The sequence below is a fragment of the Manis pentadactyla genome, chromosome 6 (genome assembly GCF_030020395.1).
Source record: "Manis pentadactyla isolate mManPen7 chromosome 6, mManPen7.hap1, whole genome shotgun sequence".
NCBI lineage: Eukaryota > Metazoa > Chordata > Mammalia > Pholidota > Manidae > Manis > Manis pentadactyla.
In genome coordinates, this window is record NC_080024.1 from 18,238,018 (window position 1) to 18,264,528 (window position 26,511).

Here is a 26,511-nt window from a genome sequence, read left to right on the forward strand (position 1 = left end):
ATCAAGATGAAATGTGAGGTTTTGCCTACCTTGGGTAGAGGGGAAGTGTGACACTAGGAGGCTGGCGATGGGGTAAGAAGGGGTGGGGTGGGGAGGGTGAGGTACCCCAGAAGCTACTCGGTGGCTTCAGAATGGAATCCCCCTATCCCAAGACCCATTTGCCCTTTCTGTCAGCTCCCCAGTGGGCACCCTGTATCCTCCCCCTGGAAGAGAAGCTGGGTGAGGTGTAAAGGGATGAACCCCCAGCTCCCCTCACCAGTGTCCAGCCCAGGGGATCCCCATCTCTCTGAGGAGCCCAGGTGGTGCTGGAATGTCTGGGGGAAACACCCTCTGCTGCCTGGGCCTTTAGGCTGTGAAGACGCAGCCCTGGCAGGCGCGGGGAGCTGGTCAGGGAACAAAGGGCAGGAGCCGGCCTGCCTCCGGGGAGAGCTGGAATTTGTACTGTGGTCTGGCTTCCTTGGAGCCCAGGTGGGCCTGTCACCCGAGCTGCCCTTTTCCTTGAGTGGCCTCCCCACCCACCCCACAGCGTTGGAGCAAGGGGAGGTCAGCAGAAGGCTCAGCTCCAGGATGCTCTCTGGGAGACCACCCGGTTCTGTCCCAGGATCCTTTGAGAGACTTCTGCCAGGCCAGCGGGCCTCGCTATGTCAGGAGTCTGAGCTGGACTCCTGGGTTCCTGGCCGGTTCTATCCCTGGCTCTGACCTCTGGGATCACAGGGTGAAGGCAGTGCCAAGGGAACTGATGGGTACCTAGGATTGGCGTCATCACTGTTTGGTTCTGAAATGGGCCGAGAGTCTTGCTAGCCTCTGCTCAGTTGAATTCTCTCTGGTGCTCCTAAGCTGCCCCTGCTGGCTGTGCTGGCCTGCCAGGGAAGGCCTTGGCTCTGGGTCAGGGGGCAGCCAAGCTCCCTAGGTGGGCTTTGGGGGCCTCATAAGGTGTATAGGGCATAGAGATAGCTGGATTTTTCCCTGGAGGCCTGGATTTTGATCTGGACCCCCTCTGCCTACTGTCTCTGCAGAAACATGAGTGTGAGCCGGACCATGGAGGACAGCTGTGAGCTGGACCTGGTGTATGTCACAGAGAGGATCATCGCCGTCTCCTTTCCCAGCACAGCCAATGAGGAGAACTTCCGGAGCAACCTCCGTGAGGTGGCCCAGATGCTCAAGTCCAAACATGGAGGCAGTTACCTGGTGAGGACGTGGCCTCCTGCCTGCTGGTCCAGTGCCCCCATCCTTTCTGCTTGCCACTTCCTCACTGCTGTGCCCCTGCCCAGTGGGCCCTGGGCCAGCTCTTCCTCTGCTCCTTGTTCACCTGCCCTTGGCCCTGGGCATTTCTTTTGCCCTGAGTCTTTACTCACTTTCCAGCCCAATTCTGCGGCAAGGAGTATTTGTGCAGCAGGAATGCAGCACCTGGAACCAAGTTGCTTGTGTATGCACACATGTGTGCATGTACACATGTGTGTGCACGTGCATGCATACATGTGCATGTGTTGATCAGGAGAGAGTAACAACAGGAGCTCATGCTACTGAGCATTTGCTATGAGGCAGGCCCCATTCTAACTGCTTTCCATGTGTTTACTTGCTGACTGCCCTAGAAGGCAGGTTTGGCTAGAGCACAGATTTGCTGTTTGCCTGAGGTCACAGCATGTAGGGAGCAAAAGAGCTGGTGTACTGTCAGTGCCTCTGAGAAGTCTAAGGTAGAGTTGCGGCAATGTGCATTGTAAGGTGCCTTGTGTTGCTGGCTCCCAGATTTTACTTGTCCCTGGAGAATCACCTAACAAATAAGGATAGTTAGCCGACAGTGATGTCTGATGTCAAGAGTTTGGCTTGGGAGATGACCTATCCTTGGCCTCAGAGGAGGACCCAGGTCCACTCTACAGGGAAGTACAAGTGGCTGGACCCTGGACCAGATCGTGCAACCTCAAGGGGCTGCCAGGGAATTTGGACAGAGGCCGGGTAAGGGAGGCTGTATCAGGTCCCTAGGGATGCTGTAACAAATGACCACAAACTTGGTGTCTTAAAACAATAGAATTAATTTTCTCATAGTCCTGGAGGTTAGAAGTTCAAATCAAGATGTTGGCAGGGCCATACTCCCTCTGAGGGATCTAGGGAGACCCTGCTTTGCCTCTTCCTAATTCCCAGCAGCTCCCAGCAATCCTTGGTGACTCGGCTTGTAGCTCCCTCACCCCACGCTCTGCCTCTGTCTCATCACATGGCCTTCCTTCTTTCTATGTCTCTCTGTGTCCTTTCTTCTTCTTATAAGGACACCAGTCATCAGCTCTAGGGCCCACCCTGAATCCAAGATGATCTCATCTCAAGATCCTTAACTACTTACATCAGCAAAGGCCCGATTTCCAAATAAGGTCACATTCTGAAGTTCCAGGTGGATGCAAATTTTTGTGGGACACTAGTCAGCCCACTACAGAGGCCCAACCAGCAGCTGTGGTGGACATTGCAAAGAGCCTGGCTTCACACCCTAGAAATTCCTTGGTTTGAATACTGGCTCTGCTCTTACTATCTGATCTTGGCCACTTAGCCCCATTGAGCCTTAGGCTCTCCATCTGTAAAATGGGTCTAATAACACTACATACCTCTTGTGGTTGTTGAGAGAATTAAACCAGCCTGTTAGACGTGAAGTCCTCAGCATGGCCTGGCAGGTTGTGGACACTTGAGTGCCCACCATTGTTAACATAGTAAAGTATGTTCCATTGTAGGGTGGACTAGAAGCCATCTAAGATCATCCCTGATTTCAGGAGCCCAAGCTTCTATGGGTCTCTGTGCTCTGTCACTCTCCCTCCATTGTGCACATCCCAGACAGCGAAGCCCTCTTTTCTCCCCAGACATGGCTCAGAAGTCTTTGAGTTTCCTAGGTGATGAGGTGGAGGCAGGAAGCTCTGCACACCTTTGGAGGTGGAGACAGGAATTCCAGTAATTGAGGGATTTTCTCACAGCATATTCTCACAGCATATGGCTAGGTGTCAGAGAGCATCTGCTGGGAACAGGGTATCAGGGGTTTGGGAGGGCCCACCCAGGATGATCTGCACCCTCGGATGGAGGGTATCTGACCACAGAGCCATTGCATCTTCATGGGGTGAGGTTCTAAAGTCAGCACGTGAAGTGGAAACCAGAGATGACCAAATACTTAATCATTTAGCACCACTGGATTCCCACTCAGTATGGGGAGATGTCCACCTTGGGGTAGCCCAGGACCCGAGACAGGTTCCATCCCCTCCCCTTGTCAGTCCCGGATGTCAGCCCACTTGCTGAGGGCAGTGGCTGAGGGGCTGCTTCCTTCTTTCTCTCTCTGCCTCTCTTTACCCTGGGGACCTTTGTTCCTGATGTGGACTCCATCAGTGTGGTGCCTTGTGGGACTCCGCTGTAAGCTCATGTATGGATAGAATTTCACCAGGAGAGAGAGAGAGAGAGAGAGAGAGAGAGAGAGAGAGAGAGAGAGAGAGAGCAAGCAGGAGAGCAGCAGATATCTTAGAGTAACTTTCTTGTCCTCCTTCTAGCTTTTCAACCTCTCTGAGCGCAGACCTGACATCACAAAGCTCCACGCCAAGGTGAGCCTATGATGATTAGGGGTGGGGGCTTCTCCCCGCCTGAACAAGAAGAGGGAATCCTGGGGGAAGGGGCTCTGACAGTTTGCAAAGCCTATTTGACGTTACAGTGCCACCTTCTATTTGGAAAATGGGAAATACTGTATATATTGTTTCTATATACAAATCACAAGTAACAAAGCTTATAAAAGTTATAAAATACAAGTGTATTATAAATTCTATAATACAAATTACAGAGAGCAAAGCTTGGTACAGCAATTTCCTACCCAGGTCTGGCCCTGGGGTGCACATATAATCTCTGGAGTGAGGCTGGAGCTATGAGATTTTAACTTTTATTGAGAACTATTTTGGATTTCAACTAGCAGGCAATTGCCAGTGTGGACATCCCCATAGCTAGTTTGGACCTCAGTGAGCTGTGTGTGGGGCTCTGCCCAGCTGTCTGCTTCTGCATTCTGGCTGTGTGACCCTGGGCAAGCATCAGTTTGCCCCTCTGAAAGTGGGTGGGCTGGGTTAATGTGCTGTCTGGGCCATTCCACACACAAGTTCTCTTTTATTTTAATGGACTGTGAGTTAAGAAACGTATCGAGGAGTCTGAAGATCACCATTCAGATTCGCCTTCTGTCTCCTTCAGGCTTTTCTCCCCCAGCCTGAAAAATTGATGGTTTGTGTATCCAGGGCCTGGATAAGAGCTGTGAACAGCAGGGAGCCCCTCACTTTTTCTCTTTGGCCCTGTGCCGTCCCTTGGGGTTGTCTGTGGGAAGAGAGCTTGGGGGCAACTTAGGGGGCCCCAGCACAGTTTGAGCTCAGAGTTATATAGGAGGGACCTTGGCATTATTGGCTTCAAGCCTTTGTTTTATGCACATATGAGGAAACTGAGGCTGGGAGAGGGGCTGTGACTTGCCTGAGGCCATGCAGTGGGCCAGTGTCCGAGCCAAGAATTGGACCCAGGGTCTCTGATCCTGGCCACTGTCCTTTGCCTTTACACCCTTGGCTCCCAGCTGGGCTGGTGGGCAGGGCAGGAACTGAGGCCTGGCTGCTGCTGGCTGCTGCCCTGGTCCTGCCATGTGAGCTGTGTGCTGCCCCAGCTTCCCTCGTTGACTTGAGTTTCTGCCACTTCTCACTCATGACTTGGGCCACAGGTCCTGGAATTCGGCTGGCCCGACCTCCATAGCCCAGCCCTGGAGAAGATCTGCAGTGTCTGCAAGGCCATGGACACTTGGCTCAATGCAGACCCCCACAATGTCATCGTTCTGCACAATAAGGTCAGAGCAGGGCCTGCAGCTTGTGAGTGAGCGTGTGTGTGTACACATGGGGCACATGCACACACACACACACACATGGGTGTGTTCTTGGCAGAGCATGTATTCCTGCTTGTACCATTGGATTGTGTGAGCGTACAAACCTGTGTGTGTGTACGGTCCTTTCTAGGGGATAATAGGTTCTGTCTTGGGTGTACTCCCAAGAAGGGGAGAATACCAGCGTGTGGGTCCCTCTCGTGCAGAGGATGATCAGCTGTGTTTCTTCCCTTGGAAAGTCAGCTTCCACCCGCTTCCCTCCCGCTCTTGCTGTTCTCTCTTAGAACCACACCCCTTTTCCCAGCCACTGCCCCCTTTTCTCCAAGGCTTCTAGATGGGCTCTGGGGCAATGGAGCTGGCCTTAGGAATAAAGGTATTTATGTTTGGGGGCTCTTTCAGGGAAACCGAGGCAGGATAGGTGTTGTCATCGCGGCTTACATGCACTACAGCAACATTTCTGCCAGGTAAGAGGGCCCCTGGGCCTCCCATTCTCTGAATATTGACAGCAGGACCCTTTCCCGCAACCTCCTTCGACATGGCTGGTCCCCTCCTTGGGGTGGGAGGTGCTGAGGGTGAGGTGGAGGGACCTACAGAAAGGAGGAGGTACCTGCCCACAGCTCTGAGGCAGGAGACTGTGCTCAGTGGGCAGGAGAGAGCAGGGTCCATCCCTCTATTGGGATGCAGGTGGGCACAGCCATGGGAGGCAGTTCCATCCATGGACACCCCCGCCAGCCAGCTTCTTAGGGCCACTTTTCCTTGCCAAACTGCCTTCTCTTTCACTGAGTGAGCAGGGAGGGAGTCAGAAAGAAATGTTGGATCAGATCTGCATCTGGCAGAACCTTCTAGAAGTTATCCATCTTCCTGCCTCTGGCCAGCAGGGCCCTCTTCCCACTTAGGTGTCTTGGAGTAAGAATAGGACACAAGCGGTGGGTGAACCCCATTCTGATTCCATTCCCCAGAGAACAGAGAAATTGGTCTGTTCTTTTGGTTCTTCACTCGACAGCGGTTGTTGAGCAGCCACTGTGCCAGGTGCTGTTCTGGGTGCTGGGAGTAGAGCAGTGGGCAAAGCCAGGCCACCGTGCCCATGGGCATTAAATTAGTAAACAAGTTCCGCAGTACAGCAGGTGACATGTACTGTGAAAGGACAGGGACTCGGGCAAGACAGCAGGAGGGGGTGATATGTGGTCAGAGGAGGCCTCTTGAGTTGGTATATTTGAGCAGAGACCAGAATTAAGTGGAGAGGGGTGGACAGGGCTGAGTCATATCCAGTCTGGGCGGGTGGGAGGTGATTCCAGGCAGACAGGAGAGGAAGGACAAAGGACTGTGGTGGGGATGTGAGGTTGGCATGGGTGGAGCCCAGTGAGCAAGGGGTGAGGAAGCTGGAGGGGGCGGAGCCTGTGGGCTTTGTGAGCCTCGATAAGGACTGTAGCGTTTATTCTAAGAGGGCTGGGATGCCATTGGAGAGTCATGAACAGAGGAGCTATGTGATCTGTCTCTTCATTTTAAGATGATCTCTTTGAGGATGGGTAGAATGCTCTGTGGAGGGCTTGCCAATAGGATGGTAGTTTTCTAACTTTCAGAAACTCAGACCAGCCTAATCTTCCTTAATGGTGAGCATTGCCTATGTACCTACTTGTGTGCCCACATGTGCCAAGCTCTTTATAGCTGTTTTTCACTTAATCTCCATAACTATCTATGAGAAAGGTTCTTATCACCCTCATTTGACAGGAAAGGAAAATCAAGTTCAGAAAGATTTAAATAATCTGTCTCAAGATGCAGGACTAATAGAGAAGTAGCAGACTTGAGATGGGCCCTGGGCTGTCTGGCTGCAAAGGCCCTGTACTGAGCACTGCAGCATGCAGGATGGAGAGGTGCTGGGACTCTCTCTTCCTGAAAGCTTCTCAGCACAGGGTGGCTGGAGGGCTCTGCAGGTCTGGGGGAACAGGGGTGGGGACACGAGGGACTCTCAGACATGGGAATTGGTTCCTCTGACTACCTGTTTCCCTGCAGTGCCGATCAGGCTCTGGACCGGTTTGCAATGAAGCGGTTCTATGAGGATAAGATTGTGCCCATTGGCCAGCCATCCCAGAGAAGGTGGGTCTCTGGGGCTCATGGCCCAGTGCATGGGCACAGGCATGCGTGTGAATGTGTGTGTGTGTGTGTGTGTGTGTGCGCTTGCTGTGTATGTGGACTAGCCTCACTTACCTATGGGGGATGGGACACCTGCACCCAGGTGAGGGTGTACAAAACCCACATGCTCAGGTGCCAGCCTGGAGTGGGAGAACTCAGGAATGTTGGAGAATCCAGGGGCAGCTGGCAGGTGGCTGCTGAGGCCAGGGCTGGAGCTCCTCAGCTATGAGTGGGGGATGCACTGGTCTGGGTGCAAGAAGGCAGCATGTAGAGAAGGCAGTGCCATTCTTGGGCCTGGCAGAGGATTGCGTCCATGCTTGGATGAGCCTCCAGGAGGCTGATGTCACTGCTGTCTGCCCTGGGGCGGTCACAGACACTCACGATAAGGGCCCCCTGCTGCTGGGAGAGCTTCAGAAATTTTACTGAGGGCTTTCAACCATGTGGTCTTGTGAAGTCCATAACATCTGGGGCAGGATGCATGGCAGGGGTGGATTCATGAATTTATTCAGCAAGTTTTAGGCATTCTACTACCTTCCGTGTGCTGGCGATACCTCGTTGAACAGGACAAAGTCCTTTGTCCTTAGCTGATATTCTCTTGGGAAAGGAGGACATTACGTAGGTAAATATGCCAACAAGGTGGTTTCAGGTAGTGATCCGTGTTAGGGAAGCAGGAGGCTGGAGTCCTGCAGAGGTGATGGGAGGAGACAGGGGATCAGTGAGGGTGGTCAGGGAGCACCTCTTGGCAGTGGTGGATTTGAGGCCAGACATCCCCATTTTACAGATGAGAAGCTTGGGCCTAGGGAGGGGACTTGATGTGGCCAGGGCCCACTGTGAGTAGTGACAGACCTAGAACGTCCATGGGAGCCTGTGAGGGGGGCCAGGGCAGTGCCCCTAGGTTGTGCTGCCCACTGTCTTGAGGGCTGCCCCCAGATTCCACTCTGTGTCCAGCATGCTGTTTAATGATGTCTGATCCCCAGGGAGGCACAGGTGGCACCCAGTCCAGGGAAGTCTAGGGAAGCTGCAGGGCAGTAAGAGCCAGAAGCTGCAGGGAAACCCAGGCCAGGAGGGGAGAACTGGTGCCTGGGACTGAGGCTCAGCCCTATGTGGCTGGAGCCGTGGGCCTGCCACAGTGTCTGTGATGTGTCACACAGCTCTGCTCACTGGGGCTGTGGTGCTGAATTTCTCAGGTGAAGTCTCCTGAAGCTTACCTCTTAGGGGATCATCTCCAAGGACACAAGCCCCCAAGGGAATGTCAGATAGTGAGGAGTGCTTCAAACGGGAAAAGAAGCCAAAACAGAACATGATGAGCTAGGGGGAGATGGAGGTGGGCACAAGGGTCTGATTCAAATGGACTGCCCTTTCTGAGAAGGTGACGTATGAGGTGAAATCTCAGAAGGGAGAAGGAAGCATCCAAGTGAGGGTCTGGTGTGGAGTCCAAGCAGAGGAAACAGCAATCACACAGGCCTTTGGGCCCAGGCATCCCACTGACTTTTCTAGCCCCACAGAACACTGACAGGCAAACAGGATCCCCTGCCTGCAGGTTCTGGAGCTTTCCAGCCTCTCCATGTTGGGGTCCCCAGCTCGCACTCTATCTCCCCAACCTTGCTTGCCTCGCTGGAAGTGTCCTGGTCCTGTTGGGGACTCTCTCCGCCATTGCAGCAGGAAGCCCAAGCAGAAGTGCATGAGTTCTCAGGCAATCTAGCACCTTATGCCTAGCATAGGGCAGAGGTAGCCAGCCTCTGCGTTAATGATCATCAACACGATGTCTTATGTGCAGAAAATTCTGGCCAGGCTGCCAGACACAGCAGCTGTAGATCAGTTGGAGTCTTCCCAGGGAGGAAAGAACTATTGTTCAAGTACCCGTTCTTCAGTCCCCGGCTTGCTATGTATGGCTGGTGGCCTTGGTCATGAGTCTGGCCCCTGACCTTGAAGGATAAAGGGTATAAATAGAGGAACATGACATTACGATAATGGCAAGATGTCGCTCAGAGAGAATGGGCATCTCTGAAGCCGAAAGCCAATGTTTTCCCTCAGGAATAGGATTATGCTCAGTGTGTGCTCACACAGAATACAGTTGGGGGTGGCAGGGTATGTTTGCTGAATTACATGTGTCTGCCTTGCAGTTCGTATCTGTGATCACATCTGCTATGGGTGGGTAATTCTTTTTGCGCCCAAATGTGAAAGTGCAACTGTTGGGTTTACTATGCATTTGTTGCCACTTTTCTGCCTTCTCATCAGTGTTGTTTGCAGGGAATGGAGCAGCTGCAGTAGAGGGGGGCAGGGAGAGGGAGAGGGAGGGGTTTTGCAGCTCCCCCATTCATTGTCACCCCACCCGCGGACTCATTGTCCCCAGCGCACAGACACATCCTGTTGGCATGATTTGGAGATTTGATAGGAACCCGCCATCCCAGGTTTCCGGTTAAGTAATGGGGCTGGGGGCTGGGCAGGGGCTGAATAGGAGCTAGCACTGCCCATCAGATTATCTTGCTTGGGTAGTCGGAGGTGGCCCCACTCCAGCCCAGGGACAGAGGCCCACAGGCTTGGAGGTGGGCCAAGGAGCCTAGAGACAAGAGGGGACCACTGTCATGTTCATGTGCATCTGGTCCCACCTGCCTCAAAGAGCCCCATCGGCCCCTGAGGAGTCTCAGGATGCATTCTCATTGGTCCAGCTGACCCAGTTGGCATCCTCTGGCCAATCAGAGAAGGAGGAAGCAGTGACCAGTCCACAGCAGAAGGACTGATGTCTCATTCTGGCAGATGCATTGGACTTCAGACTTCTTTCCTTCTCTACCCACCCACTCCTGGCTTTCTGTGTTCTTGCTGTGTGTCAGTGACCTTTTCTGGCCCTAGTTTCCCTTCCCTTCTAGGAGGAGTGGAGATGGGTTATTTCTTGCATTCTTCCAACAAGATCTTTGTTAAAACAATTGGGGGATGTTGACCCTAATGTAGAAATACTCAGTGGAAGTTAGTTGTCTCCCACTTGCATGTATAGAGGGACTTCATACGTGTCAGCACGATATTACAAAGCAAAGGACTGCAATTATTGAGCTCTTCCTATTTTCTGGACTGTCATGTGGTTGATGGGTCTATTGGGGCAGAACTGGGGCCTGTGGGTATAAGCAGGAAGCTTGGTTTGAGCTTGGTGTAAGGGTGTTAGAGCTGCTCGGTGGTTGGTTAGTCGGCCTTGTGCAGCTGTGTGCAGCTAAGTGATGCCTGGGCAGGATGCGAGGAGGAATACGGGGTGGGGGAGTGAAGCAGGGAAGTGAGGCTCATGGTGACCACCAGAGGGCGCTAGCAACCCCCCACCCCAAGTAGGAGGTTTGGTTTGGCCTCACTCCAGATGTAGCAGTGCCTGCTTGTCCTCCCTATCTGGAGCTACAGGCAGCAAGGGAGGACTGTGCTGGGGCCAAGACCCAGCCTCCAGGAGGACTGGAGGGTGGTGGTGGTGGGGCTGGGTGGGGTACTGTTTTGGGATAAAAGGGAATGGAATCCTGTGCCCCACAAGGCACTCCTTGGCTGAAGCTGCCCCTCTCCCTGCTCCAGGTATGTGCATTACTTCAGTGGCCTGCTCTCTGGCTCCATCAAAATGAACAACAAGCCCTTGTTTCTACACCACGTGATCATGCACGGCATCCCCAACTTCGAGTCTAAAGGAGGTACCTGTTGAGCCCTCTGGCTTCCCTCCCCTGCCTGTCTTCAGAGGCAGCTGAGAGCGGTAAAATCCTACGTAGGCTTGGAGTGGAGTCTCAAGTGTACCACTGTCGGAGCTTTCTTTGAGCCTCAGTCTATTCATTTGAAAAATGGGTTTGACACTGGCAATGCCTGCTGCCATGTGGTATTGGATGTGGCAATGTTTTTTGTAAACTTAACAATACCTTTCAAATGAAAAGTTGGTGTTTCTTCCCCTTCCTACCTGTCCAGTCCCAGTGCTGCCTTCCTTGACTCTCTCCCCACACCCCCGCTTCCTCCCACTGCTTCTGCTGGCTTAGCTAACACCGCTGTCCCTTCTAGGGTGTCGGCCGTTCCTCCGGATATACCAGGCCATGCAACCTGTTTACACGTCTGGAATCTAGTAGGTATCCCATGGGAATGAGGGGCCTGAGGCTGAGGACCAGGGGCAGGGTGGAACCTCGTGCCTAGAACCTCTTGCGGGAGGGCCTCTCCAGGGGAGGGCTGAGGGGTGGGGCCGTTGAGCTCTCAGTGGCCTTCTGGCAGAGGGGCAGCAGGGAGAAAGCGCACTGCCCGCCCCTCAGCCGCTCTATCTCCCTCTGCCTGCCCGTCTCCCTTAGCAACGTCCAAGGAGATAGCCAGACCAGCATCTGTATCACCATCGAGCCTGGGCTGCTCTTGAAGGGGGACATCTTGGTGAGCGCTGCCCCTCTGTCTCAAGCGCCCTCCTCCCAGTTTATTTTTTCTACTTTCTTTGTTCTTCCTCTCCTCTCCTGCCTTGCCAGACAAGACGGCAACTCCTGGTGGGCTGCCAGCCTGGGGGGCATAGGCTCAGGGCTCCCGCACGACCTCCCAGCCTCTGAGATCTTGTCTGTTTCCCTGCCTCAGAGTTGGACACCCTGTTCCCTGGGCTTGTCTCTTGTTCGGGGACATCTCCAGGGAAAGTCTGTCAGTGCGAACTGTTTCTCGTTGCTTCCTGCTGCTTAGAAGGACTCCCTCAATTCTACCTTCAGTTCTTCTTCCTGCGATTTAAATGCACTCCTACTTTGTCCATTCTGACCTGTATGGAGGAACTTCTTGGGAGGACAGTTTTGTCCCCACAGGTCATGACTGGCTTTCAATGCTCTGCTGTCCTAGAAGCTCCCTGAGATAGCTCTGAGATCCTGTCTCCCCCTCTGGGTTTGGGGTGAGCCTTGGGGACAGTCATGCAGCTGATGAGGAGGCTCTCTGGGCCTGATTTTCTGCCCTCAGACCCCTGATGGACTCTGCTCTCTTTCCCACCCAGCTGAAGTGCTACCACAAGAAGTTCCGGAGCCCAGCCCGGGATGTCATCTTTCGCGTGCAGTTCCACACATGCGCCATCCATGACCTGGGGGTCGTCTTTGGGAAGGAAGACCTTGATGATGCCTTCAAAGGTGGGCTCATTGAATGGAGTGAAAGACCTAGTAAGGAATAATTATACCCCAGGATAGAAGAGCAGTAATGGAGGAGCTATGGCAGCAATAAAGTGGGGATATTTTCTGAGGCAAGGGGAGGTATTCAGGGAGGTGTTGCCCTTTGCTTCTTTCCTCTAACCATTTGAGGTCTTATCTATATCATATTCAGGCCCAGGACATATCCACATCCATCCACCCATCTATCCAAATCCATCCATTCATTAATCCATGTCTCTATCTCTCCAGCAAGTATCACCTGTGCGTCTCTACGTGCCAGGTGTGTGCTAGACCTTGGGAATGCAAACAGAAAGAAGTCAGGGGCTCACAGTCTCATGGGGGTATGAGACACACAAACTTAACCCTATGAAGTGATTTCCACAGTGATGGAGACATGTATAGGCATTATGGGTGCCCCAGTGCCCCAGGGAGCAGACACTATCTCTACTGTGACTTTTCTTCCCGCAAATGCTGGATGGTGATCTTTCCAGATTGGGCTCAGGCAGAGAACAGAGTATGGCTGGGGCTCAGAGGAGGAAGGGCCTGATCCCCTGGTGTAGCCTGGCTTGTGCACGAGAAGAGTGTTCTCTGATGCACTTTCCCTGGGCTAGAGCCAGGAGGGCAAAAGAGAGGATGCCATTCTAATTACAGAACAGAATGTGAATGTTATCAGTCTTAACAAGGAAACATAAAGGAATAGCTCACAAAATAAAGGGGGCTGGTGGCATGGGAGAAGAGAAGGGCAAATTTCCTCTTCTGGAGGGAGTCAGGAGACACCACTGAAAATGGACAGATCAAGAAATAGAGGCTTAACTATAGTATTTAAAGTTTAAAGGTAATCAGTAGAATAGATGATGATGATGATGATGATAATAGATTAAGATGGTTGGAGGTCGGGTAGTAGAAGTGAACCAGATTATTCACCTTCATCATGGTGAATCAATAGAGATTACTTAAAATTGGCATCTCTAGAAATAGTGGCATAAAAATGGTGGCTGTTACCTACCATCTTAGAAGTAAGTGCTAGCATAATGTGAAATAGTGGCATAAAAACAGTGACTATTATCTACCATCTTAGTGGTAACTGCTAGCAAAGCATGAAATAGAAATGGTTAGAAATGGTTATATCAGGCTAGGAAGACAGAAGCTAAATGTTGGCAGGAGGCTTATTTCATGTATGTTTATATACATACATTATAACGATATGTATCTAAACATTGAGTTAAATACTTTCATATAATATTGTATATATTTGTATATAAAATATACTATCAACAATATATACATATATTAATATTTTCTAGAAGAAAACTTTTTATGGAGTCTTTTTGGGAATTAATTCCCATTTTTGCTTTTCTTCTCCTTTTTTAGATGATCGATTTCCAGAATATGGCAAAGTGGAATTTGTATTTTCTTATGGACCTGAGAAAATTCAAGGTACAAGCCACATTCGGATTCATTCTTCCACCCACTTCCCTCCATCCTGACATGTCCCCACTCCACTCCCACCAGCACCCCCACTGATCTACTCCATAATGATCAAGTTACCTGTGAATGAGAGGCAGGTCAGCTGTAAAGGATCTGGGTATCATAGTGGACCCCCAGCTAAATGTGAACAGTGACTTAATCTCTGGATAATAAAAATAAAAAAGCAGACCAAGAGGCACTGAATTGGATGAACTGTTCTAGTCCCATTAGGTCATCATTCAATTATATTCAGAGACTGAGGGCCATGGTGGATGGAGGGAGTTGCTGAGGGGACACTCAGAGGTGCTGAATGGACGAGAAGAATGTATGAGAACTGAGGTGATTCAACTGGAAGATGAGAAGGCCAATTTAATAATAGCGTTCAGCCTTTAGGCTGGTTATATGTGGAGACCAGCTGTTCTCCATCTTATCTGAGAACAGAATGGGAAGAGATGAAGTTAGGTTACAGATGGAGGGACTCTGGATAGATTGGAGAAAGGACTGCCAGATCAGGAAAGTGACGTGCCCCAGAAGGCCTGACTTGCCGCCTGTGCTGTCTTCATTGTGGGCTTTCTCTGGCTGTGTAGGAGACACTCTGCCTTGCTTCTCAGATTTCTCCCTGGAGTGGAAAGCATCTTAAATGGGAGACAGGGGGATGGCTGGGATGAGCTCGTGCCTTCTCAGTGTCAAGGATATGATTTCCTTGCTGTCCCCGACTCCATGGGACATCACAAGTGTCTCCCATACTCCGCCTCAGTCCAAAGACTGACTCTTGGGTCTCTTGGCACTGGTCCAGGGGCCCCTGGGACACCTAAGAAAAAGAGGCAAACACTCAGCCAGAGGGTTCCCCCCGCTTTCTCCTGGGTGGGGGTGTCTTCATTGCTCAGTGCCGTTGTCCTGATTTACCCTCATGACCTGGCATGAGCCTTCTCCAGACTAAGAAACCAGAACCCTGGGTTCTCTGTCCAGCTTAAGCCACTGGGCCCACCCCACCGTGGTCAGGAAAAGGAGAAGTCCCTTAGGGCGCGTTCGTGGGAGAGCTGGTGGACTTCCTGTTTTTCCAGCTGCTGATCATTTTTTCTTTCCCCTCCCTGTCCTCCTGCCCTTTCCCACTCCTTTTAGGCCTGGAACACCTGGAGAATGGGCCGAGCGTATCCGTGGACTATAACACCGCTGACCCCCTCATCCGCTGGGACTCCTATGACAACTTCAATGGGCATCGAGATGATGGCATGGAGGGTAGGTGGGACTGCTGGCTTCTAGCCCCCATCCAAGCTGCATAGCCCCTGCTCACATGGCCTTGCTCTCTCGGTTGGCAGTGACACCACACTGGTCTCAATGGGAGGTGGGGGAGAAGGCGAAGTCACCTTTGGGAGCTCACAGTTCAGTGGGGAAGATAACACGTGAGTGTGTTAACTAATGCAGGCAGCTAAAGAATGCAGCCAGTCACACGAGGGTGTACCATTGTTTCCAAACAAGTCTCCTGGATGGCCAGTGCTCTGAGAATGGCAGGGGAGGGATTCTTGAGAGCTGGCGTGGCCTGGGAGAGCTCCTCAGAGGAGGTGGCCTTGATGGCACTTCAGGTACCCCCCTGTGCTGCAAACACAGCATTTGTTAGAATTCTTTTAAACGTACTGTTGGGTTTCTCCAGGCTTGTGGCCTGAGTTCCCTGGGATCAGAGCACTAGGAATGTAGATGCAGCATCTAGGGCCTACAGGCTTTCATCAATAGCCAACGAAAATGCTGGAGAGCTGGAAACAAACCGTTGGGCTCCAAAGTTTGAAAAGCAAGCTGCAGAATTGAAATTGATACATGTTTAATTTAGCTACAAAACCTCACATTACGCCAAATGGTCAACTGCAACTCAGTTCAGTTCTTGAGAGCTATATATCGGTTATATTTGTTTCTGTGGTTCATTTGAATATGTGTGATGGGATTTGGGGCAGGACCTCCCAAAGTGAGCGTTCCTGGAGCCCAGGAACTCTTGAGACGCCTCTCTGGGGTTTGACCATAGGCTTGTTTTCCTGATTTGGTGCTAGGACTGCAGACTGTGGTTGCTGGAAGGACCCTCAGGACCCTCTGCCTAGTCCCTGTCAGTTTTCAGTTGGGGTCACTGAGACCCGCATGAAGGAAGGATCTCCTGATTCGCCTCCACGGCTGGGGATATGTCCTTTCAAGGACGCCAGCTCCCAGCCTCTGGGCTTCTCCCAGCTGAAGCTGGTCCTAGCGTGGGGCTGTGCTGCTGGGGAGCCTGGGCCGCATGGTGCGCTGGGGAGAACCAGGCCTGCTGGCCTCACCCGCCCTCTTCCCTTTGCATTCCCCTGCCTCCTGCTGCCTACTTCTCCAAGGTTTTGTATTTGACTCTAAAAGTCTTTTAGGCCTTTCCTCAAGTAAAGATTCTCCCTCTAGCTTTGGAGACACCAGTATGAGTGATGGATTTCAGAGCAAATGGGACCAGGGTGGTGGATGGGCTAGAATTTTGGGCTTGATGAAAGCATGTTGTTTACACACACCATCGCAAAGTTGATGGCTTGTCCTCACAGCCACCTTAGTTCCCCACCCCCTCCAGCCCCCAAGGGCTCAGACACCCCACCCTGCTGAGGCTGTCCCCTGCAAAAGCACTCTTCCCCCCGACCCCACCTGTGTGTGCTGAGTGGTTGAGGAGAAGGCAGAGGATGAAATGAATTCGTCCTGAGGTACCAGTGGCTGCTAGCCTAATGATTCACTGCTCTGGGGAAGTTTGCATTTTTAACAAGAACACTTGGCAATTTGAAGGCATTTCCAATGTCTCCCATCTCTCCCTAGTGTGGATTCGATGCAGTGATAAATGTAAAAACATTTAGTAAACTATAACGTGCCAGGCAAACAAAAGGTAAAATAATTAAGGGAGAAGAAGGAGAGGCTGTGGGAAGTCCAGGGCTAGGGACCCGGTGGGCTGTGAGGGAGCGGAGGGGGCAGACTGCTGCGGTGGAGGGACTGGCAGCAGGAGAGGCAGGCACTGGGGAAAGGAGAAGCTGGGGGGGGTGCCTGGACTCTTTTCCCGCCCCCTTGCCGCCTTCCTCTTTCCTCCCGTCTGCTCCCTCAGGCAGGGGAGAGAACCAGTGGGACCTTTTGGTCAGTTAAAGGTCAGCTCGTCGTGCAGGGACAGAGGGGCTCCTGTCTGGAGACTGAGAAGCTGGCCCTATGCCTGAAGGGCGGGGGTGGGAAGGCAGGGGAAGGGGCTCTTGGCTCCTCCATGCTACTCTCTGGCCTGGGCCTGGAGCTCTGCAGCTGGGTTGGTCACCAGGGCAGACCCTGCCTGTCCAACTGTGTGTCCCCTGCTGCCACTGGGCTGCATGCCCCAGGGCCAGGAAAGTGAGCCAGGACTTGCCCTGGAGCAGGAGCACTGATCAGTATCCCAGTCCTGTGAGGCTGGGGCACTTTTGGAAGGTTCTAGATTCTGGGGCTGGGAGGTAAAGACGTTTTCTTCTGGCTAATTCTCTGGTCAAGGGAGGGAAGCAGGAAGCCTGTGTCTGTCTCTCTAGTGCGGGCAAGTCCCTGTGCCTCATTTTTCCTATGTGCTATTTGGGGTAAGGGTGCCCAGCCCCCAACACCCTGGGTGCTCAGTAGTTGGCTCCAGCTAGAGCCTGGGAGGGGGCTTGGGGTTCCCTGGAGTGACCCTGGGTGGGAGATGTGGTACCCGGGGCAGCAATGCCTGTGCCCTGGGGAGAGCCCGGAGCAGGCCAACTCATCATGTAGTGGGTGGACATGTGTGCTTCAGAGCATGCCTGGGCCCAAACCCCTAGCTCTCCCCTTTGTAACTGCTTGTCCTTGGTCAAATTGTCTCCCTCCTGTGCTCTCAGTGTCCTTATCTACCAACTTGTGATGGTAATAGCACCTGTGTCATCAGTTTACTGTGGCAGTCTTCAGGAGAGGCAGTTTAGTACAGGGGTTAAGAATGCACCCTTTGGAGCCAAACTCCCGGGGTTCAAATCCTTTGGCAAGGTGCCTGCTTCTTGGGGCCTCAGTTTGCTCTGCTGTAAAATGCGATTGAGTCAACAAGTCATTTTGAGCTGCTTTTGGGGAGCAGGCTGCCTGCTGTGTTTCCTCATGGGTCTGTGTCAGTAGTGGCTGTGACCGGCATCTGAGGGGCCTGCAGAGAGGGCTAAAGGGAAGGTCCTGGGCCTTGGCAGCCAGCCCTGGCTGTGCCACAGGCCAGCCATGGTGCCTAGCACTTCACAGTCACCATCTCATCCATCCTTGCAGCCACCCTATGAGGTGGGCAACTAGTATACCTGGATGGGGAAACTAGGGCACAGGGGCTAAGAAACCACCCCAAGGTTGCCTAGCTCGTAAAGAACAACTAGCTAACCACTAGCACTAACCCTGGGCAATCCTGGTAACCACAGAGGCCTGTGTTTTGGGCATTTGGTCCTGTGGCCATCCCTGGACCCATGCTGAGCTTGGGCGAGTCTGTCCCCCTCTGCCCCACCTACTGGACTCCATGCCTCACTGCCCAGCGGGCAGACCAGATGCTCTCTGTCCTGCCTCTCAGGATGAGGGAGGTGTCAGATGCGGTGGTGCGTGGAGCGTAGCACCTGGGAAATCACAGGGCTGGCCCCACGCAGGCACTTAGTGGGACTTCAGTGCAGGGAACAGTTGAGTCACATCCCTTGGTATCCTGCCCCTACCCCCAAGGCCAGTGTGCAGCTGCTCAGTCGGGAGTGCCTCTGGTAGGGGGCTGGCCTCTCGAAATAGGGAGAGGATAGTGTGTCCAAGGTGAGGTGAGTCCGTTTCTGGAAGTAGCTTGTGTCTTCTATTTCAGGCCTGCCAGGGGAGAGGCCAGGCCAGTCAGTCTGGAGCCCACCGGATGACTCAGAGAGGAGGGCAGGGGACACTGAGCCTGGCACTTGGAAACAGAGGTCATCTCTGGCCCCGGCTGCCCCTCGCCCCCTCTCTGTGAGGGGTGGTCAGCGCTGGGCTCATAGTTCCTGCTCCTCTGGGAAGCCCTCCAGGAGACCCTGACCGAGCCCTTTGTGTCAGGACCGGCTCTGTGTTCAACCCCTTCCTTGCTGCCTGCATCTGCCAACTCCCGACTCAGGTTTCGGGTGTGCGGTGCTGTGACTCTCAGAGCCATCTTCTGCTCCCTCAGGACATTGCTGATCCATCATGGTAGCAAAATGAAGGAAGAAAAATCCATGGGGACTTCTGTTCTCTGTAGGCTGGCCTCCCATCACAGAGCTCCCTGACGCACACCTACAACAGTGGGGAAACTGAGGCTTGACAGGGGAAGGGACCTGCAAAGGGGAGGAAATCCTCACCTGCGGAACCCACTTTGCATGACTTCAGCCCCTGCTGTGTGGATCCTATTGCACCTATGGCCACACCAAAGTGTGGGGAGGTCAGCCATCCTGCCCGGGGTCATGAGATAAGAAGTGGAGTTGATATTCGAATCCAGGGGTCTGACTCCAAATCCCTTTCCACTTCTCTTGGAGCTCAGCTTATTTGGCACCCCCACACCCTTAATTCAGGTGTCTCCTTTAGGAGAGTTGTCCAACTCTTCGATGACAGCAATCTCACTGCCACCCAGGACAGGTCATTTAACTTTGGATACATCCAAAAATAGAACCAGGGAAGAGGGAGAATTGCCCCTGCATGGCGGACTGAGGGGGCAGTAACCATGGAGGCTTAGGGACCATTTTGGTGCCCCTGTACTTAGGCCAGCAGGGTGGGGAAGGGATGCAAGGTGAACAATCAGATGGAAGCTCAATATCAAAAACTTTCTGACCAGAGAAAGTTCCACGCCTTGGGACAGGTGGCTGGGGAGCAGAGGAGTGCCTACAATCTTGGGGACTCCCTGCTTTGGGAGCAGTGCTCTCTGGTGAACCTGATCGCCCTGTGTCTTAGTCTGCTTGTGTGGCCACAACAAAATACCACAGACTGTGTGACTTAAAATAAACAGATGTTTATTTTTTTTTCACAGTTCATTGGGGGGTGTGCAGTAATCTGAGATGGAAGTGTCAACAGCATTGCTTTCTGCTGAGGCATCTCTCCTGGGCTTGTAGACGGCCGTCTTCTCCCTGTGTCTTCACATGATCTTGTCTGGGTCCTAATTGCCTCTCCTTATAAGGAGACTAGTCAGATTGGATTAGGGTTAACCCATATGACCTCTTTTTAATTACATTACCTCTTTAAAGGCCCTATATCCAAATAAAGTTACATTCTGACGTATTGGGGGTTAGGACTTCAGCATTTGAATTTTGGGGGAACACAGCTCAGTCAACACCTGAGCTGAAGGAGTTTTCTGGGTTGCCTAGAGCCAAATGCCTGGAGCCTCGGTTGTGCGTGGGGAGGCAGAGAAGGTCCAGAGGGGTGGAGGGAGAGCCGCCTGGTTCCCCACCAGCCTCCTCCTTGCAGGCTGCCTCTGTCTTCTCCACTTCGGTCTGGAGCCTGCCAGCTCAGCGCTCTGGCTCACACCACATTTCACAGCCTCCAGAAGCCCCATTAGCTGTTTGGCCGGAGTTCTGAAGCCCCATGCCCAGCTCCCAGCTCCCTGTGGGTGGGAGTGGGGCTGTGTTTTTGCCTATGCTGCACAGAGCAGCCTCCAAATTCCTCCTGAGTGTTCCAGGGTGAGCTTTCTCGGAAGCAAGTCGCAGACCAAGGAATGTGGGCGGCCTTCACCTCCAAGGAGCCCAAAGGTTGGCCAGGCCAGAGTGGCCCCACTGCTCACCCTGTCACTCCCCTCCTCCCCTGACATCCTTGGACACTGAGTTGTTTAGAGTTTCTCATGACTTAAAAGAACTGGGAATAGGGGCCAGTGCTGGGAAAAGTGGCAGATTGCTCAGGGCCAGAAGAAAGAATGAAGAGAGAATGTGACAAGTGCCCTGCCCTGGCTGAAGATGGAAATGGGGGCTGGTAAGCACCCACTTCTGGGTTTCTCCTCCTGTGTGATGCCTATCAGCTCTTCGTTGGCTTGTTGGTTTCTGGTGGCAGTCCCACCAGAGCCAGGGGCTGGTGACAAGGGGTCTTGGTTTTGAGCTCAAGCTTCTCAGCCCTCTGAGGATCTGTGAGGAGAGCCAATACCTTCCTGAGGGGAGAGCTTCCAGCTCTGTAGGACACCCACCTCCTCCTCAAGGTCTTTTGACTGAGCTGGAGAAGAGCTCCCCTGATGGCAGCCAGGAGTCCCCTGTCTGTGGCAACTTCTCATTAGCTCACTTGTCTAAGGATTCTCTGACTTTCTTGAAAGAGAGGAAAGAGGGAGGGAGAGAAAGGCAGCAAACAGAGAGTGAGAAGGAGAGAGAAACAGGTGAGACACATGGAGAGATACACAGAGATACGGGTAGATACTGGCCAGGGAAGCAGGAGATTTGGGTTCTGGGTGTCCTTGGTAACTTGTTTTCTTTAGGTTTTTATTTCATGTAGTATGAGGGGGTAGTGATTCTGTCCACTTCTTTGAGCTCAATTGTAGTTTCTTTTTGTGACTTGGGGGGAGCTAAGATGGGCCTGCTGAGCGTCCTTCTCAGGCCTTCCCCACTCACGAGCTTCAAGTGGGAAGCAGCATACCTCAGTGGCTGTATTAGTCAGGAGAGGTTTGGTTTTGCTGGGTAACAAACAGCCCCAAATTCTCAGTGGCTTTACCCAATGAAAGCATATTTCCCGTCCATGCTGTCTGTCTAGTGGAGGTTGGTAGGGGTCTTTGTTCTTATTTACTCCAGACTGGTGGTGGCTTCATCTCATAAATGCTTCTGCAGCAGTGGGTAGAGGACACTGTGACTTGCACACTGCTTCTGTCTGGACGTGACATACTTCACTTCTCATATTTTATTAGCCAAAACAAATTACATATCCATACCTAGTTTAAAAGGGGACAAAGAAATTGTACATCGAAGGTGGAAAGCTGAAATGATGTGGAACACATTAATGTCTACTATAGGAATTAAGACCGTGGGATCTAGAATTAGAAGGTTTAGTTCCAAGCTCTGTTGTTTATAACTGTGTTCCTTGGTCAAGTTACTTTGCCTTTCTGAGACCCAAATGCCTCTTCTGCAAAATGGATGTAATAATACTTTCCCTATAGGACTATTGTTAAGATTCAATGAGGTAATGTATATGAAATGTGAAAAGTAGAGTAGCTGGTATGTACTATGCTGGCAATAATTTGTGTCTATTATTATTATTATTGAATTGAGGAGCAAGAGAAGATAGAGATATGATTTTGATGTATACAAGCCATCTGTTCCTAAGAAAAAGCCCACATCCCCCTGGCCCCTCTACTCTCCGGGAACCATCTGCAGCTGGTTCTGTTCTGGAAGCCCACTCTCGGGAGTCAGGAGACAGAAATGACTTTCTGTATGACTTTGGAAAAGTTGCTGCCCCTTTCTGGCTCTCAGTTAGTTTCCTTATCAGTGACTTGCAGAGGATGGATTCCAAAGGGGCTTCCAGCTCTAAAACCCTAATGATGATGAGGATGCTGAGGGCGACGCGATGACAATGACTAGATGACAGCCAGCCCTGAGTGCTTGCCCATGCCTGGCAAAACTGACTGTGCGTTCTCTTGGTCACACCTCTCCACACACCTGGAGGAGGCTATTGTTTTGTGACTGTTAGGCTAAACAAGCAGAACTTGCAGGGTGTGGTTACAAAGCCACTTTAGTTTGTCTGCCATTGTCCTTCAAACCTATCCTATGCCTCCCCTGCCCCTGAAGGACATTAGGCATTAGGGCAAGTCCTGTGCCTTTTCTAGTCACTCTCAGATAACAAAAGATCCTCTGGTCAGTAATAAATATGCCCACTGCCAGTGAACTTGGAACTTGAGTCCGAGTTAGTTTTTTTCCTCCATCAATTCCTACATGGCACCAGCTGTGTGTGTGCGTGCGTACATGTGTATGTGTGTGTGTATTCAGTAGGTTTTCTCTGTTTTCCTGACTTAAGGGGAGAGAGGAGAAGAGGGAAGGGATCAGGAAAGGTGCCTGCCTGGCACCATTGTGAGGGAATAGAGGTACACTCTGTGTGGAGACAGAGGCCCGAATAATAGGACTCCGGAGGTTTTTGCCAATGGAAGATGCTGGAGGTGCTGAATGCTCTCTCTCCTCTTGAGCAGTGTTTTGGGTGTTATTGGAGACCCTCCTCCAACTCTTCATGAATCTGTTACTCACCTTTTCCTTCACATGGGTGACTGTGGCTCTGGCAGATGCTCACATCCCTGCCTTGGCCCAGAATTCCCTCGCTCCCGCCTCCTGCTGGGGACGGGTCAGCCCTCCAGGGGGCGCTCTAGGGCAGGGCCTGAGGCAGCCCCAGGCTGGCTCTCCGTCCTCTTGGTCCACAGGAGCTCTTAAGTGCTCTTGGCCTCAGAAAAGCGTGAAATTAAGGTGCCCAAGGCCGTGCCTCTCTGTCCCCCTGCTTGCCTCTCACCTTCGACTTTCCAGCCTGAGCCAGGCTCTGTGTCACGTCCTCTGTAGCCCGCAACACTCACTGAGATGAGGGAAAAACCCCTAGCAGGTGACATTCAACAGCAAAACAACACTGTAAGATTACTCTTAGAATCTTTGACTTCCTTGCCCTTCACTCCTTCGATGTGGGTGTGCGTGGGGGTAGCTTAGAGCCACAAATAGTCCTCAGCTACGTCTCTCTTAAAAAAAAAATGTAACAGCTAATGTATATATTCCCAATATAATAAATACAGTTCTATAGTAAAATTATATCATAAAATTTATTGATATAATTTAATACCATAACTTCACCTGTTTACAGGGTACAATTCAATGGGTTTTAGTAGATTTGGGATTGTACAACCATCACCATAATCTAATTTTAGAACAGTTTCCTCACCTCTGAAGGAAACCTCATACCCATTAGCACTGACTCCCCATTCTCTCCACCCCATCCTAATCTACTTCCTATCTCTCTAGATTTGTCTAGTCTTGATACTTCTTGTAAATGGAATTACATAGTATGTGGCTTTCTGTAGCCTTCTTTCACGGAGTATGATGTTTTCACGGTTCATCCCCATTGTAGCATATATAGGTACTTCATTTTTGTTTTGCTGAATGATATTCCATTGTATGGCCATCTCACATTGTTTCTGTACACAAATTAGTTGATGAATGTTTGCATTGTGTTGACTTTTTGAATACTATAAAGAAAAAGGTTTTCATGGATTTATGTTTTCATTTTTTCTTGAGTACCTAGGAATGGAATTGCTGGGTCATATGGTAACTCTATGTTTAATCATTTGAGAAACAGCCAGGCTGTTTTCCAAAGTGGTTGTAACATTTTACATTCCTACCAGCCAAGGTTATAGTATATAGAATTATATTTCCTACACTTCCTCACCAACACCTACTTTCTGTCTTTGGGATTCTAGCCATCCTAGTGGGTGTGAAGTGGTATCTCATTGTGCTTTTGATTTGCATTTCCCTGGTAATTAATGATGTTGAACATCTTTTCAAGTGTTAATTGGCCATCATATATGTATTTTAGAGAAATGTCTATTTATATCCTTTGCACATTAAAAAAGATTTTTTTTGTCTTTTTGTTATTTAGTAATAAGTTCTTGATATATTCAAGTCCTTTATCAGATCTTTTGATTTGCAAATATTTTCTCCCGTTCTGTGGGTTGTCTTTTCACTTTCTTCGTGGCAGTCATCTCTTCCTGCAAGCCCTCTCTGGTCTCCTGCCTGACTTTTGGAATGTCGCATTCATTTTCTGGGGGCCTCTGTCACAGCTGAGACCCAAATCTATTAGTGTTTGCATTTTACAGATGGGGAGACTGAGGCAATAATAGAGAGGTTGGGGGCCTTGTCTAAGATAACATCTGAGTATATGGTGAAGGAAGGATTCCAACTTTGGGAGCCTGAAGCCAGAGTCAGGGATCAATACTGCTTTCTATCATTGTATGATCTTGATAAAAAAGATCATTCATCTGTAGCATAGCCCGAAGTGCTTCAGGCTGCTTGGTCTGATCTCTTTCCAGCCCTGGAACTGGTGCCTGGAGTGGCCTGGAAAACCTTACCCGGAGAGGGAGGCTGGGTTTCATATCCCTGGACGGTGGGGCAGCACAAAAGCCCGCAAGTTCTGCCTCCCAGTTGCCTCTGCCACCTACAGGGCCCGGTGTCCCTTCATCTCCCTGGGACCAGGCAGGGCGAGGGAGGGTGGCAGGACATGGCCCCTTTGGGTCGGGAGTAAGGCAATTAGGCAGTGGGGAAAACAGCCTCTGTGCCCACCCTCGGAGGACACCTGTGGCCACGGGGAGCATCACCTGTGGCATACCTTCACGGGGCTTGTAGTTCTTGCCTCCTGAATTTGTGGGTGAAGTGTGGGAGGAACCAGTAAGAGGGGGTCTGTAAGATTCCAGGTGGCCCCAAATAAGTCATGAAAAGGGTCCAAGGGTCCCACAGTGATACATCTGCCCTTGTCTCTGAGCTGGAGGTTTAGGGTGTGATTTTTCTAAGCATGGGTGCTGAGATATTGGGGTTCAGTGCAAACTGAATTTTATTGGGGAATCCTAATCCGACTGCTGGAGAGGGCAGCCCTTCTGGTCTGTGACTTCAGGGTAGTAGGATGCACACACAGAGAGAAATTCAAAGCTGCTACAGAAAGTTCTGTCTCTGTTCTGTCATGTCATATAGGACAAAGGGTTTAGTCTGCAGCAGGAGGAGTTTGAGTTAGCTACCTGGTGGAACTTCCTGACTGTGAGAGGGTGGCTCAGCTGTGGCATGGAGGTTGGGTCCTTGTCCTCTTAGTCCCCTTGGGCACAGATGTCGAGAAAAAAGGGAGAGGGTCTCAGGGTGGACTGGCCTACATAGAGAGAGTGACAGGCAGGGATGGAATGGCTTCTTGAGGAAGATCTGGGGATCTTCCCCTCCCCTAAGAGGGGAGTCCTCTCCTGACCTCCTAGAACGATCACAGTGCTGAGAATTCAGATGTAAGGTTGGCCCAGCCTTGTAGATAAAGACGATGACATGCTTGACCTCACATCTGCTGGCCACCTGCTGAGCGCTGCTCCTGGTCGGGCAGGGAGGAGCCGGTCCCCATGCCCTCGCATCCTTAGCTGGCTGCTCTGCGGGACACCTGGCAGGCCTGGAGAGCGGTGTCTGCCCATGGAACATTCGGTAAACCGATACCCTCCTGAGTGAATGTGCCTTTGGTCCTCCGTAATCTTTGCCATCAGGTGGAGGCTGGAAGGCCGAGCACACTCAGGACACAGAGCTCTTGGCCAGTGACCTGAGCGACGTCTGCCCTCCTGTTGTGCTCAGATGTCAAGCTCCAGGCCGGGGAAGAGGAGAGTGTACACTCTTTCCCCCTCAACCACCCTCCCTTCTTCCTCTCCTGCCAGACCTGTAGACGAGTCAGCTGGACCTGGCAAGTCCCCGAGACACCGACTCCAACCATGTCCAAGAACAGAAATTTAAGCTTCCATTCATCAAATATTTTTTTCTTACTCAAGTTCCTTTTCAGTCATCATTCCCTCCCTCCCTTCTTTCCCCCCAGTTTCTTTTCTCTCTCCTTTCTTTCCCCAAATCCTTACAGATGACCTGTTGGTGGAAGGCCCTGTTCTAGCCCTGGGGCTGTACACAGCCGTGCTCTGGAGTGGCCTGCAGACAAGGGTGGGGATGGGGTGCAGCAAGATCAGATGAGCTTGCCATCCTTGCCACCCTCGGCCGGGGCAGGATCTCAGCCTAAGGCCTCGGCTTCTCTGGAGGGAGTAGTTTTTCGGGACGGTGATCAGAGGCGGATGGCTTTGCAGAGGAGCTGCATTTGTACTGGGCCTGGGAGGGGGGAGCTGGCTTTGAAAACAGAATTATTTTTCAAATCTAGAAGTGGCATAACAACATTGCACAAAGTCTAGAAAAGCAATCAAATCTGGCAGGCTCCCTCTCCCTACTCCCTCATGCTGGGATGGGGTGGGTAGGAGGTTAGTGAAATGCTGGCGTTGGAGAAGGTGGAACGTTGGAAAAGGTGTAAGTGAGGCTGAGGGAGCCG

The 26,511-nt window shown here is 51.6% G+C and overlaps 1 protein-coding gene across 15 annotated transcripts in view; it reads left to right on the forward strand.

Annotated features, from left to right (window-relative positions):
* TNS1 (tensin 1) overlaps positions 1 to 26,511 on the forward strand; it is a 223,415-nt gene that overhangs the window by 129,439 nt on the left and 67,465 nt on the right. For all 15 annotated transcript variants that reach the window (XM_036915898.2, XM_036915949.2, XM_036915957.2 and 12 more), the window contains 11 exons: positions 1,017 to 1,188; positions 3,510 to 3,560; positions 4,697 to 4,819; positions 5,252 to 5,316; positions 6,863 to 6,946; positions 10,526 to 10,638; positions 10,994 to 11,054; positions 11,272 to 11,347; positions 11,937 to 12,066; positions 13,456 to 13,521; positions 14,674 to 14,790. In XM_036915898.2, the coding sequence (XP_036771793.2) occupies positions 1,017 to 1,188; positions 3,510 to 3,560; positions 4,697 to 4,819; positions 5,252 to 5,316; positions 6,863 to 6,946; positions 10,526 to 10,638; positions 10,994 to 11,054; positions 11,272 to 11,347; positions 11,937 to 12,066; positions 13,456 to 13,521; positions 14,674 to 14,790 (1,058 nt within the window). The remainder of the gene's footprint in view (positions 1 to 1,016; positions 1,189 to 3,509; positions 3,561 to 4,696; positions 4,820 to 5,251; positions 5,317 to 6,862; positions 6,947 to 10,525; positions 10,639 to 10,993; positions 11,055 to 11,271; positions 11,348 to 11,936; positions 12,067 to 13,455; positions 13,522 to 14,673; positions 14,791 to 26,511) is intronic.